The sequence below is a fragment of the Carassius carassius genome, chromosome 1 (assembly GCF_963082965.1).
Source record: "Carassius carassius chromosome 1, fCarCar2.1, whole genome shotgun sequence".
Taxonomy (NCBI): Eukaryota; Metazoa; Chordata; class Actinopteri; order Cypriniformes; family Cyprinidae; genus Carassius; species Carassius carassius.
The window spans coordinates 47,865,433-47,881,239 of NC_081755.1; the positions used below are offsets into that span (position 1 = coordinate 47,865,433).

A 15,807-nucleotide genomic window follows, 5' to 3' on the forward strand; every position below is an offset into this window, starting at 1 on the left:
ATAAACACACAAATATGAAAGCATGTGTCACACACACAACATAAACACACAAATATGAAAGCATGTGTCACACACACAACATAAACATGCAAATATGAAAGCATGTGTCACACACACAACATAAACACACAAATATGAAAGCATGTGTCACACACACAACATGCAAATATGAAAGCATGTGTCACACACACACAACATGCAAATATGAAAGCATGTGTCACACACACACAACATGCAAATATGAAAGCATGTGTCACACACACACAACATGCAAATATGAAAGCATGTGTCACACACACAACATGCAAATATGAAAGCATGTGTCACACACACAACATGCAAATATGAAAGCATGTGTCACACACACACAACATGCAAATATGAAAGCATGTGTCACACACACAACATAAACACGCAAATATGAAAGCATGTGTCACAGACACACAACATGCAAATATGAAAGCATGTGTCACACACACACAACATGCAAATATGAAAGCATGTGTCACACACACAACATAAACACGCAAATATAAAAGCATGTGTCACACACACAACATAAACATGCAAATATGAAAGCATGTGTCACACACACACACAACATACAAATATGAAAGCATGTGTCACACACACACAACATGCAAATATGAAAGCATGTGTCACACACACACAACATGCAAATATGTAAGCATGTGTCACACACACACAACATGCAAATATGAAAGCATGTGTCACACACACACACGACATGCAAATATGAAAGCATGTGTCACACACACACAACGTGCAAATATGAAAGCATGTGTCACACACACACAACATGCAAATATGAAAGCATGTGTCACACACACACAACATGCAAATATGAAAGCATGTGTCACAAACAACGTGGAAATATGAAAGCATGAGTCACACACACACAACATGCAAATATGAAAGCATGTGTCACACACACACAACATGCAAATATGAAAGCATGTGTCACACACACAACATAAACACGCAAATATGAAAGCATGTGTCACACACACACAACATGCAAATATGAAAACATGTGTCACACACACACAACATGCAAAAATGAAAGCATGTGTCACACACACACACAACGTGCAAATATGAAAGCATGTGTCACACACACACAACATGCAAATATGAAAGCATGTGTCACACACACAACATAAACACGCAAATATGAAAGCATGTGTCACACACACACAACATGCAAATATGAAAACATGTGTCACACACACACAACATGCAAAAATGAAAGCATGTGTCACACACACACACAACGTGCAAATATGAAAGCATGTGTTACACACACAACATGCAAATATGAAAGCATGTGTCACAAACAACGTGCAAATATGAAAGCATGTGTCACACACACAACAAAAACACGCAAATATGAAAGCATGTGTCACACACACACACACAACATAAACACGCAAATATGAAAGCATGTGTCACACACACACACACACAACATGCAAATATGAAAGCATGTGTCACACACAACATGCAAATTTGAAAGCATGCCACACACACACAACATGCAAATATGAAAGAATGTGTCACACACACAACATAAACACGCAAATATGAAAGCATGTGTCACACACACAACATAAACACGCAAATATGAAAGCATGTGTGTTTGGAATAACGGCGTTTAAAAGAACGGCGTTAGGTAACGACGTTATTTTTTCGGTAACGGGGTAATCTAACTAATTACTTTTCCCGTCGTTAAAACGCTGTTAACGTTACTGAACGTTAAATGTGGTGCGTTACTATGCATTGATTTAATATGCAATCCGAACGCACCCCTGGCTCACACAGCGGGTGAGCAGCTGGGTTAATAACGAGATAAGCGATTATGATTGGCTAAGGCAGAATCATGTGTTTCATGGTAGCCAATCAGAGCCAGTGTTTTTACACACACGCACCAGCGGCGCCAAACACACACAGTCACACACACGCAACAGCTACACAGAGATTCGCAGCAGCAGGAGAAATGGCGAGTCAGGAGCAATCCGATGAAAAGTTGGCATTTTCAAGGTGGAGATATAAGCACTACTTCAAATTCATTGTAGTCAAAGGCAAGAACGTGCATGTAATGTGTGACACACGCATCTACAAAGCTAGTGGCCAAAAACACTTTTCTTACAAAGAGTGCAGGATAAAACTCTTGCTGTCTGTTGACAGCAATAAATATCGAAAGTTATGTACGAACACCTGTCTGTTCTACTCATTTCAACGGACTTGTAAAAACTGCTAAAAAAAAATACAAATTCTTTGACATATAGCAACTTTTTTTTTTTTTACAGTAACGCAAATAGTTACTTTCCCTGGTAACGAGTTACTTTTATTATAGAGTAATTTAGTTACTAACTCAGTTACTTTTTGGAACAAGTAGTGAGTAACTATAACTAATTACTTTTTTAAAGTAACGTTCCCAACAGTGTGTGTCACACACACAACATGAACACACCAATATGAAAGCATGTATTACACACACACTTAAGCACACAGTTAAATACAAACACACAAGCAGGCATAGAAACCATGATATTTTTATACTACACAGTACATTGTATTTCTGCTGAAATTCTTAAATTATTCTCAGTTTGGAATGTTTCAGTTGTTTAAATTTGTACTTCTGTTTGACTATTTTAATAATTCTTCAAATGTATGCTTCTGTTGAAATGTTTTAACTCAATAAACATTCAGCTTTTACGAGTTCACTATCAATAACACAATCCTACTGTAAGAAATTGTATTTTGTAAGCACAGATTAAATACAAATGTGTGTCCCAATTTACCTGAAAAACCGAGAAGAAAAAAAAAACATGGGTACTTAATATTTCTGAGTCTCTGTATGGTTAAAACATCAACCGATATTCAAAAACATGCTGAGGGATACAAGAGACTTTGAGAATTTGTTTAAAGCATACATTGTTTTGGAAGAGTTTATTTATTTGTATTTAAATCAGTATACCAAAAAAGTGTCCCACTTTTGCAGAATTCACCCTACTTTAAAACAAGATAAAAACTTCTGCTAAGAGCTTGAGAATACAGAGATACTTGTACTTTCAAAAAGAGATTAATGTTCTTAAAAATATGTTGCATTACTGCATTTGTTATTAAATGCCCTATCATGTACATAGAGGGATTATTGTTCCTTTATAAATCTTCTGACACAAACGTTCCATGATTATGACATCACAACCATGAGCAGCCAATCATAAGACTTGAAGCTATAAATCTACAGTAATGTGTAGCCTGTTGACAGATCTCACAATGCATTGTGTGCAATCAAGATTGCAGACATACATAAGCAAACATTTGTTTTGGTGCAAACATCTTTCATAAACATTATATAGTGGACTTTTGGGTAAAACATAACACGACCCCAGTACATTAAGCCACCCAAGGTGTTTGAGGTGCAGCTGGTCTCTCTCAGGTCCCATGATACAGTGCGCTGTCGTCCTGCATGTGTGTCTGTAGGTGGCGCTGTAGGTCCAGTCTCCTCTGGAAGCTGAGTGGGCAGTGTGAGCAGCTGAAGGGCTGGTAGCTGCTGTGTTTCCTGCTGTGGGTGATCAGATTGGAGCTCTGACTGAATGCTTTACCGCACACCACGCACACATGAGGCTTCTCACCTGAGAGATGACAGCAGTCACACGCATTAGCTATGCCCCTAAAACTACTGACTGCACAGGCAGCTAATCTGATTTAAGCACACAAGTAACCTTAAACAAATGCAAGTAGGCTAACCTGCATTTTCAGTTGTGCAACACTATCCACCTTATTTTGCATTTTAATTAATTTCTGTGAATGCGCTATGCTTTAGGTAAAACTAGAATAATAACAGTGCAGTAAACTGTACAACTAATTGCATTACAAAGTAGTGTATTTATGAATAAAACAATTGATTCTATTAATATGACACACGCCAATTTGAAATATAAGCAGTCTTTCACACAGATCACATTTTTGCTTTGGAAAACAGTATATGCAAGTGGAGATCGAATGGGAAGTTCTCAAACACTTACTGTGAAATGTTTATATTTTAAGTTCTTCTGCTTTTCTTTAATAAGGTGTGTGCTGAATTTGGACCTCCAGTATCACTGTATTTATGCACACGTGTCTACAGTTTGTTATATTACTGTACTCTTACCATTAAATTAGTTAAATTTAATATCTAACTAGCATGGCTGTGAGCGTATTTGTAATACAAAATATGCAAATTTGAGATTTTTTTTTCCTTTTTTTTTTTTTTTTTTTTGTTATTGGAGCAAATGGGAACAAATTTTTACTAGATGACATTTACTTCTGAGAACCACGATCCAGAGATTCTGACTTTAGCATCTTGTGTTCTGGAATTTTTTGACTCAAAACTTAAAACTGAAGTCAATGGAAACCCCATTATGTATTTTACCTGTGTGTATAAAGGTATGTTTCTTCATATCAGATTTCTGGTGGAATCTCTTTCCACAGTAGGGACACGGGAACGGCCGCGTGTCCGAGTGAATGAGCAGGTGTGTGGAGAGAGTCGACGACCTCTTAAACACCTTCCCACAAACCTTACAACCAAAACTGCGCTCCTGAAACACACATTCATACAGGCTGTGTTTAGAATAGAGTACTGCCAAACTAGTTATACTGTATATAGTATGTAGACTCTTCATGCAGCATGGTAACTTTCTGAATTCATGATATTTGGATGACCTACAACAATTTTTATTTTAGTTTAGCTATTTAATTTTTTTTTTCCTTTTTAGTTAACTCTAATAATCTTGGTACAGTGTGAACTTGTATACAGACAGCTGTTTAGTATTTTCACCCTCAGTATTCCTGTTGGTCTGTAACCATAAGGCTGTTGGGTGTGGTCTGGGGAGTCGGCCAATGGGAGAGCAGCTCTGTTGACATGTGACTTGCACAAGTGCGATGCCAAACTCACAGCAGAAGACAGGAGCTACAGAAGACGTAGCAATATTAATATCACACCATATTATAAATGGAAATAACATTGTGTTTTACATTGTTCTAATGTGTTATTGTTAAACCACATGTGATCTGTGAGGTGTATCAACTTCGGGGTTTAAAATGTGCATGTCATCACCAATGAAGCATGATATGTTTGAGCATGAAACCCACACAAACCCAAATGTGATTTTGTATTGAGTTGTGAATGTGTGAAAATCCTGTCAGGTGATCAGATCAGGACTAAATCATTGTCAAATCTGAACTTTCAAATCATTAAATCATGATCAGATCAGTACATCTTTTTATTTGACTCGATTAATTTTTATTTTATAAAATGTTCTAGCTAAACATTCCCTCTGCATAATATAGGTATTCTTCTAGCCTATTGCCATGGAATGTAAAAAAAAAATTATTAAATAAATAGAAAAGTCAATAACCTAAGTTTTTTTGGATCTCACAATTCAGACTTTTTTGCAATTTTTAATTTTCATTTCGAAATTCCTTTTTTACTATTTTTATAAATCTTTTAGCCCAATCTTACGGAGCCCCGCACATGGCATGCAGGAAAAAATAGTAGGCTAAATCAAATGCACGATTTACTAATTCATCCCTAAATGTAAAACGTACACACGATTCCTGTTGCGTTCCCTCGATTTACTATTTCGTTCACTCGATTTATAAATTGTGCGTACGATTTACTAATTTGTTCCCTTGATTTGCTAAATCATGCACACGAGGTAACGCAATGGTAAATCGAGGGAACGCAATAATAATCATGTGCACATTTAAGTACATTGAGGGAACGAATTAGTAAATCGTGCACACAATTTATTTATTTTTTCTTGCATTTCATGTGCGGGGCTCCGTACAATCTCACAGCAATTCGTACATATTTTACAAGGTAGCTAACTCGTATAAATTCGTATGACCTCACTCATACAAATTCATATGATTTTTGCTAAATCGTATGTATTTTACGAGTTGCACAATTAGTATGAATCTGTACAAAAGACCTACACCTAACTACGCCTCTAAACTTACCCGTCACTGGAGTCTAGACAAATCTTACAAAATCGTACGAGTGAGGTCATACGAATTCGTACGAATTAGTCACCTCCTAAAATACACACAAACTGGTCGGGAGATAGTGTTGACCCCCCCCCCCCCACTGAACATAGATAAGAAAGGTAGCCAGGGTAGTTCAGTAAAGGACACACGGTCGTTCCTCACCTTCTCACAGAGCGGACATTCACATAGCGGCGTCTGGACATTGCTCGGCTGATGGTGACTGAGTAAAGCCTGAATCAGACACTCCAGCTCGCTCTGTCTCTCCATCGCAACAGAGCACGACAGCTTAGACAACGGACAAACTCCAGACTGCTTCACTGCCAACACACACAATACAAGAGAATGGAATATGATTCATCTTAGAAAGCAAAAATGACTATAGACGACATTAATTAAAATAAAACAAAATAAAAAGTGATGTTTTTGCATAGTACAAGGATTTAATCAGTTTTGGAGCCCACACATTGAATGACTCACACAGTCGTTTCATTAAGGACCGTGCACACCAACAACTATATTAATGATCTGTTTATTGAGCCGGGTCTCATTAAAATGCATATCAATATCACTTTTTTTGGTATTGTATTTACATGCAACTTACTAGTGTTGTCAAAAGTACCATCCGCAAAACCATTCGGTACTAACATTTTTAAAACGTCCATTACCTGCTACGATTTGTGTGCTGTTGAGCAGATTCTTAAACAGTGCTGATTGGTCATTGTCTTCCTGCGTTCAACAAATATGTCTGCGATTGCTTTAGTGATCATCGCTTCACAATCTTCACCGAGTGCGCACACAGACACACAAAAGAGCCTTAAAAACTCACGTGAATACAATGACCAGTCAAATCTTAGTAGGAAGTGGACGTTTAGAAAATTTCAGTACCGAATGGTACGTTCGGTACAGTACCGGTTCGATTTGGTACAGTACAGTACCGAATGAAAACACAACAACACTTTTTATATGAAAAAAAAAAAAAAGAATTTGGCGTGCATATGATATACATGTTTTTGATATGCATATAATAGGTTGTTTTTGCGTGCATATGATACACACTTTGTTGGCGTGCATATAATACGCGTTTTGGTATACATATAATACACACCTATACCACACCCCTAAAACTACCAGTTGTGTATCATATGTACGCAAAGTAGAAAAAGAAACATTAGAATCATGCCTTTGAAATGCACATTCTTGAGATCGGTTAGTTTATTCCTAGAGCACGCTGCCGTTTTGTCTGTCTCTCTCTGCAAAGCATTATGGGAAATATATTCTTAAAACTAAACAGCACAAAATAAGGCAGCTGGAACTGTTTTTGTTATTATTAAACAATCATGAAAATTCACATGGAATGTTCTCAGAACGTTCTGGCAAAGTTCTCCATGTTATGAACAAATGTTGTCCCAATAATGTTAGTAGAACATTTGATTAAAATTACACAAAAACAGAAACATTTATTTGGACGTTCATCTAACATTTTTAACATTTTGTACTGTGCTTGACTGACTGAGCATTGTAACTGCACTTTTTGCTCTCTTTTTGGTTTGATTGCTTATTGTTCTCATCATATGTAAGTCGCTTTGGATAGAATTGTCTGCTAAATGATTCATTGTAAATGTAAATATTGCTACGTTCAGAGAACATTCAAAGTAACGTTACTATAATGTTTGCAAAATAAATAAACAATGTTCCCTTAACGTATGCAAAAATTAAACCTTTTTTTTTTTAACTAGTCATTTTGAATGTTCCGAGTACATTCAGATGAAACATTTTCATGACCTAGCTGGGCTATTAATTAACCAGAATAGTGGTGAGGTTTTTGGTTCTTGGAACAAAATATCACAGTGAGTCATTCAAGTTGATCATTTGCGGGAGTTTTGTTCAAGTTAAGTTCTCAGGCTGTCATATTCACATGAGTAAAGATTGTAATTCAGATCCTATTTTCTAAATGAGTTGTCTTCACATTTCATGTGAAACTCCAACAATGCATTTATTGCGTATATCAGGCTCAATCTGCCACTCTCTTCCAGCCACTGCTGGTGTTAGACCGTGCTGAGCTGTTCCTGTTCTTCATGTACCTGCAGTGGATGAAGGCCAGGGTTGGGGTTCATCTCCAGCTGCTTCGGTGCTGTTATGGGTTCGGCTGCCGTCGGTGGATGTGCACGGCAGCAGCTCCAGAGCTGCAGAGCACCTGCTGGATGTCCATCCGTCATGATGCTGATGCTTAGAGTGGGCGGAGCGTGTGGAGTGATGCCCCGCCCTCTTACTTTTCACCAGAAACGATCGAGGCATTGTTAAAAGCGGGACTGAAGCCACGTCAGATCAGGTAAAGTTACAATCTGAAATGAAAGCACAACAAATCCCAAATGTTTTAATCGTTTATTCATAATAATCATTGTTAATGAGTTCAGTGAACAATATAATATATTTATTCAAAATAACTAATAAAAATATTATTTAGAATCTCCACATTAGAAGATAAATTAATAAATAAATACTATGAAATATAATTAATATTATAAAAAATATATATATTTTTTTATTAAATAATTAATTTAAATTTAAATGTAAAAAAGGCCCCTAACACTTGCTTTCTCTAGTCTTTTTCTGTTTTATATGTGCTTGATTTATTTTTATGTAAAGAAATGAAAAATAAATAAATAAATATATATATATATATATATATATATATAAATTATGTTCAACTTTTTTACATGTACTTGTCATAGCACTTGAGTATTTTTGCTGTTTTGTTGATTTTGATTGCTTCCATTATCCTCATTTGTAAGTCACTTTGGTTAAAAGCGTCTGCTAAATGTACGTATAATATTACAATTTTTAATTAATATCTAATATAATAATAATAATTCAATATAATATTTTAATGAATAAGACATTAACATATAATATATAAACATATCATAATATAATACATATACTACATTTAATACATCATAAGAGGATATAGCATTCATAACTAACCATAGAAAAAATACTATACAGAAAATGATATATTCAATATTTATTTATTATAAATTTGATATTTAGTGTCAGTATTATTTCATGATATTAATATATTATATGAATCTATACAAATTATCATAATATTAAACAACTTACGCATGTATTCAATATATAGCTGCTATAATCAGTATTGTTACTTTTCACAATTTTCCATATTAGACGATAAACGAGGAAGGTAAATATTGTAATTTTATACAATAAAAAAAAAGAGAAAAATATCAATATATACTATGTGAATTAAAATGACAAAAACACTTTTTATCTGTATATTATTTTCTTTAATTCTCCACATCAGTAGAAAATTAACCCGTAACGAATGAAATATTCAATTATCATGAGAATATATAAATACTAATATAGAAATAACCCTGATGTAGGTTTTTGACTCTGATATGAAGATTGCTTGCTCGAACGACAATAATGTAGAGAACAGATTTGAATGTTTTGTGTGCGGTTGAGGGCGATGCAGCTGTCGAAGACTGAATTCAGTTAGAACAACAGAATCTGAGGTTTAGAGACGTGAAGCAGCATCAACACCTGCACCGGCTCACCTGCATCTCCAAACGTCTCCTAAATCATCCAGATCATCACACAGTCATTGTTCACATGAGCTCTCCACATACACTTTATCGTATAGAGTTTCAAATGCACTACATTTCGACCAAGTTTCTATAAACTCGTGTAAAAGGAAAATAAAAGACATGATTTATTCCAAAATTACACTTAATTTAGCACTTTTTTTTTGATGCACTAATAAGAGCCACCTGCAGCATTAAAAGATTAAAAGCTAAGCAAGGTAAAAGTGATTTAGATGCACAACAATGATATAACTGCTCTTCCCTTTTTAAAAAAATATATAGCATTTAGTATGTATATTTATAGCTGTAGCTGTATGTGTGTTGGTGTCAGACTCACCCTCGGGCGTCCAGACGCGGGCGATGCAGATGCGTCTGGTTGTGAGAGTTGTGGTTCGGTTCTGAAGCTGCTACAGGAAGTACGAGAGTTTTCTGATGTGTCCTCAGCAGGCTCGCTTCAGACATCAAATCAGGACGGCTGGTAAATCTGCTTACTCGTCATCACTGCCATCTACTTAAAAGTGCAGAATATGCAAATCGGTGTCACTTTTATTCCGCATTTAACCAAACTGTAATTAAATCTCCCAATGCAGGAAATGTATCTGAATTGTGTTTCAAAGTATCAGATACTTCTAATAAATGAGTAATAAATGAGTCACTACCAGCTCACAGGAAACGTTCTCTGGTTGTTCTATCAAAGCTATCAAGAAACATTCTTTTATAGAACTTTCAATCAGAGTTATCTGATCTTTATTAACATTCTTAAACATTAGCGCAAAAAACAATTATACATTGTTCATGGAACTTTTTCTTTTTTTTCTGGAACTTCTTGATCTTTGGAAGAGAAGTGTTTGGGTTAATGTTGAGATCGTTTGAAGATTGGACGAAATACAAATTTGAAGACGTTTAAGTCAATGATCTCAACAATGTAAACAGTGCATGCTGTTCTTCTGCAGAGATACAAAATGCTATAGCATATTCATCCAAATTAAGTGGGGTTTTTTAATGCTTAAAATGAGAGCCATTACCTCTTTGTTAACTTCCTTTTTCTGACTCCATTGGCAGACATTTGTTCTTATTTTCAGAATAAACTCACTTTAAAGGGACAGTTCACAAAGAAAATTAAATTGTCACCATTTACTCACCCTAAGGTTGATCCAAACTTGTATGAGTTTCTTTCATCTTTTAAACACAAAACAAGATTTTCTGAGTAATGCTGGAAACCAAAATTGGTTTTGGAAACCAAAAACCAACATTGACTTTATAGCAATTTTTTTCATACTACACTCTTAAAATACAAACACTTTTCATCTCATCTCATCGTTTTTTCAATGATCTAAACTCTAACTGTATATATTGGCTAATTTAGGTCAATTTGAGATACGAAGTTGATAAAAGTCCATAAAACTAACCTCTGATGGATGGATGGATACAGTGTTCTTCTGGTAGATCACCTGAATGCTCCAGACCTTCACACAAGCATCAGTTAACTCCTCTCGGGGCTTATGATCAAATAGGCTAACAAACACGCTGAATATTTAGCAGCTGTAAGAGATGGTGGGTTAAACAAAGGCTTTAGGAGTTCATGAGACCACAGAGATGTGAACACTGTGCCCACACCGCCCCACTGTGTGATTTCTCATCTGGTTTGGTTTGTGATTTTGGTGCATACAGAGGGCTGAGGGAGATTACCCAACATGCCAAGGGACAAAGTCATTGTAGTCTTACTTTTTTAGCAGAAGAAGGATAGACAAAAACTACACAACTGGAGAAAAATGACAACAATTTAAAAGAGAATTAAAAGAAAGCAGCTTAAACCTTGGTTAATTTTCATAAGAGTCCTTATATATTTTTTAAAGTCTGTTATTCCTATAAATGGAAAAAAAAAATTGTAAGTTTTTATCATTATTATCATCCTTTGTGTTAAACGGATGCATAAAATACATGTTAAATGTTTAATTTGATTGAACTTGTCATGTATATTTTTAGATGTTTTTTTATGTTAAAACATTTGAATTACCAGTTTGAATGAAATGTGCTATAGAGGTAGGCTATAACAGCTCTTAAAAGAGAGTTTAAAACATACACCTTTTAAAAATAAAGGTGCTTCAGGGTGCCATAGAAGAACGTTTTTGTCTAAATGGTTCCATTAAGAACCTTTCTGTTTCAAAAAAGGTTCTTTGTGGCGAAATTATGTTCTTCAGATTATAAAAAAGGTTAGAGAGAGATGGTTCTCTTAAGAACCTTTGACTGAATGATTCTTTGTGGAACTAAAATGGTACTTTACAGCATCGCTTAAAGAACCTTTTGAAGCACCTTTATTTTTAAGAGTGTAGCCCACAGCATATATGTAGCTGTTCATTACTTTGCAAAGAGAGAAAGGAACAATGTAAAGATGTTCCTTCGCCTCACCTTTATGTTCGTTTTCACTTAGACTTCAGACACTTTCCTACCAAAGCCACTTTCAAGAATGCACACCCAGCGCATTGCTTCGAGTTCCTAGAAAGATGCAAAGAAGACAATGCTAAAAAACCAAGAGATCAACGTGAACAAAGAAGCCCACCGGGCCCTCCTTCTCCCATAGAGCTCCTGCTCGTTTTTACCCACAAGCCCACCGCTTCACCTGCTCCATCTGCAGACACACAGCCCCTCCGCCGCCCTCACCACAGAGCGACGCTCCTGACACAGTTAGCGATAAGTACTCGAGTCTCTGAGGCTTTGTGGCTTAGGGGATTGAACACTGGAAATTCATCTAGTTCAGCGAGATTCACCAGCTGTGTGGGTCAGGAAAAAAAAAAACACTAAGTATAACAATCTTTTATGATCTTGAATGATTTTAAAACACCTGTGTAAAATACGCCGTAGGCCTATATAAAACGTCCTACATAAACTTGGATTAAAGCTGGTAGAATGATGAAGCTTTAATAAAAATGCGGTCACATTATTTAGGCGAAAAATGTCAAATGTCTATTATAATTTTTCTATATAAGAAATGTCTGAAGCACAGCAAATCTGTGTGACAGACTTGAAGTTAAAACTGGAATTTGATCTCTAAATTCACAGAATAATGGTGTGTGACCTTAGGAAAAGCAAATCCACAAGGATTAGTACATTTGAAATCACATTCAGAACGATTTTTGGCTAATTTATTCATTTTAGCTTTAAAGAGCTCTAGGATTAAAAGCAGCAAAACTTGGTATAAACAAACATTTTCTTCTTTTATGTGTAAGCTAAAAAGGAAAGGTTAGTTATTGTGCCTTGGTATGTAGCTTTCCTTATCGTTAGTCATTGCCAGCTAATAAAGTTTTCATTCTAGCAATCATTCTTGGAATGGACGGTCACTTCTGTTGAAAATTGTAGGACACAAATATTATTTGATCTGACATGACCGCAGTTTTTATCAGCTTAAATTCAAATCATGTTTGGCCTCACCAAACTGCGAAAGATAAGAGTTCGTACAAAATATTTCGCCCTTCAGTTCTCCATTATATTATTCTGTCATTTCTTCCTTTGAATATCTTTGCTCTACATTTTAGGCCTACCACTTGTGGTTGCAGTGAGAAAACAAAGAGGAAGAGTGACAAATAAACGTGTCATTTTCTCACGACCCACCTTAATTCTTTTTTTTTTTCTCACAACTCCTCTTCGTCTCATGATGTCCATCTTTTATAAACAGATGCAGAGTGTATGATGAACAGATGATAGCAGCACAAAAAAGTCACACATACTTTAAAACAGCATGTTTTATAACAGCCAGTGTAAGTTATTGTGAAGAAAGAAGCACAAACACACTTACAAACAAGCAAAACATTTTAGAGACATACGATTGTTGGTTTGAAATGCTAAAACAATAGATGTTAAACATGAAGAGAGTCAGTATTGTGTGTGGTTTGTGGTTATTGGTTGATGTGTATTGTTAATGTGATTCTCCACCTGCGGTTCCTCTGATAGGACACCTTTGGTGAACCTGAGGAGAACTGACTTCACACATCCACTAAATCACCTGATTCAAACACATTGAGACTTCAGACTTGACTAAGAAAAGACCTGGAGCATTTGAGACACGCAGATACAGACATACGATCTGATGCAGGACATTTCAGGTGGGGTTTCATTGTCCAAATACAGAGTTCTGGCATGAAACTCTCGATGGCGCAGTACAATAGGTCTAACTCAGTCTGACCTAATGACATCATTATTACATGGCACAGCTGATTGGTTCTCTTCTTTCTCGGTAGCCAATGAGCTTGCTGCTCAACATTCATTATATGACTATTGCTTGCCGTAGCAGTTGCAGCTTGCTTTAGAAGCCCTCCACCTTCCGCAGCTCCACCTGCATAGATCTGCTATGGGGTGATTCATGTATGCTATATGGGGGTTATTTTATGTATGTTATATTTGCAGCAGCAATATTTCTTACATGCTCACAGCAGCATGTTGTGGATGTATTGGCAGTAGGAAGTCTCAGTACATGAATAATATCATGCATCATGGCAGATTAACATTGACATTGCCATGTACATTACCATGCCAATCCCTCCAAGAGTTGTCATGACAGAAATGCATTTTAGCACCATATAAAGCATTTGAAACAATTTTATTGTAACAAAAGCAGCCAAATGCATAAAATCAATCACTGTCTCCAGTGAATGCATGAAAGATGATGTAAAGCACCAAAACACTTTCATAAGACCGTCTGAAAACCCCCCACATGCTGTACAGTCAGATTGACTGCCGGTCTCTCAATGCCCTTTCCGTGACCTGGCATGGCATAACTTCACACCATCTTACTCTCTGTTGGTTGGGCTTTCTGCTGATCATCGAGTGCACTTAAGTGGGTGTATATGAGGGTGTGTGAATGGCTCCGCTTGAAGGTACTCAAGATACTCACAGTTTCACTATAGGGATTGGGCAATGACATCATCCCGAAGTGAAACATCTCTCAGACTCTCTATCTCTGCAATCTTAAAGATGGAAATGTGACACTTAAATGGGTTATATGGAACCGCAAGAAGCAGAAAGTCTCAAGCCGTGACACATTTTCACCCCATACTGTTTTGATCAGTTGTGTTGTGTGATGTAGCCAGTGATGTATCTTTGTTCTTTGGGAAAATGCATTAAATACACACACACACACACACACACACACACACACACACACACTCATATGTGTGTGTGTGTGTGTGTGTGTGTGTGTGTGTGTACAGTCACTGCCCACTTTATTAGGTACACCTTGTTACTTAGGGGTTGAACCCAATTTTGCCTTCAGAACTGCTTTAATTCTTCATGGCATAGATTCAACAAGTTGTTGGAAATATTCCTCATTTTGTCCATTTTGGTGCATGTTGTCATGATAGCATCACACAATTGCTGCAGATTTGTCGTCTGCACATCCATGATGTGAATCTCCCGTTCCACCACATCCCAGAGCTGCTCTATTGGATCGAGATCTGGTGAATGTTGAGGCCATTTGATTAAAGTGAACTCACTGTCATGTTCAAGAAACCAGTCTGAGATGATTCAAGCTTTGTGACATGGTGCATTATCCTGCTGGAAGTCGCCATCAGAAGATGTGTACACTGTAGTCATAAAGGGATGGACATGGTCAGCAACAATACTCAGGTAGGCTGTGGTGTTTAAACAATGCTCAATTGGTACTAAGGGGCCTAAAGTGTGCCAAGGAAATATCCCCCACACTATTACACAACCACCACCAGTCTGAAACGCTGAGACAAGGCAGGATGGATCCATTCTGACCTTAACATCTGAAGGTCACAGCAGAAATCGAGACTTTTGGTGAGCATGTGTGAACTGCAGCCTCTGTTTCCTGTTCTTAGCTGACAGGAGCAGCACCCGATCTTTTTTTAATTTTGATTAACTTTTTATTTCTTTACTCTTTTTAACTCGAGAATTTGGCGACACGTACCTGGGGTTACTCCTTTATTTATTTGCGCTAATTGCAAAATGTTAACGTTTTTTCAAGTTTGTAGGTGTTTAAGTACAGAAAACCTAATAATTAAATGTAGAATAGCACTGCATAGTCTTCACTGTAAAAATTAAATCTACAATCAAACCAAAATTTATTTAGACACCTTAAACATTTCTCACATTACGACGAAAACACACAGAATTGTGTCTAAATACACGG

The 15,807-nt window shown here is 36.5% G+C and overlaps 1 protein-coding gene across 3 annotated transcripts; it reads right to left on the reverse strand.

Moving 5' to 3' along the window:
• Window positions 1-2,973: 2,973 nt before the first annotated feature.
• On the reverse strand, window positions 2,974-10,859 carry LOC132153222 (zinc finger protein Gfi-1b-like). 3 transcript variants are annotated; one of them, XM_059562595.1, is made up of 8 exons: window positions 10,805-10,859; window positions 10,000-10,170; window positions 9,636-9,760; window positions 8,139-8,399; window positions 6,220-6,374; window positions 4,847-4,978; window positions 4,442-4,607; window positions 2,974-3,662 (listed from the first exon to the last, which is right to left on the reverse strand). In XM_059562595.1, the coding sequence occupies exons 4-8, from the start codon at window positions 8,350-8,352 to the stop codon at window positions 3,463-3,465; spliced, it is 867 nt and encodes a 288-aa protein (XP_059418578.1). In that variant the 5' UTR covers window positions 8,353-8,399; window positions 9,636-9,760; window positions 10,000-10,170; window positions 10,805-10,859; the 3' UTR covers window positions 2,974-3,462. The 3 variants fall into 3 exon arrangements, with proteins under 3 accessions (XP_059418578.1, XP_059418562.1, XP_059418569.1); XM_059562579.1 differs by lacking the exon at window positions 9,636-9,760; XM_059562586.1 differs by lacking the exons at window positions 9,636-9,760; window positions 10,805-10,859 and having other exon boundaries at window positions 10,000-10,193.
• Window positions 10,860-15,807: the final 4,948 nt, after the last annotated feature.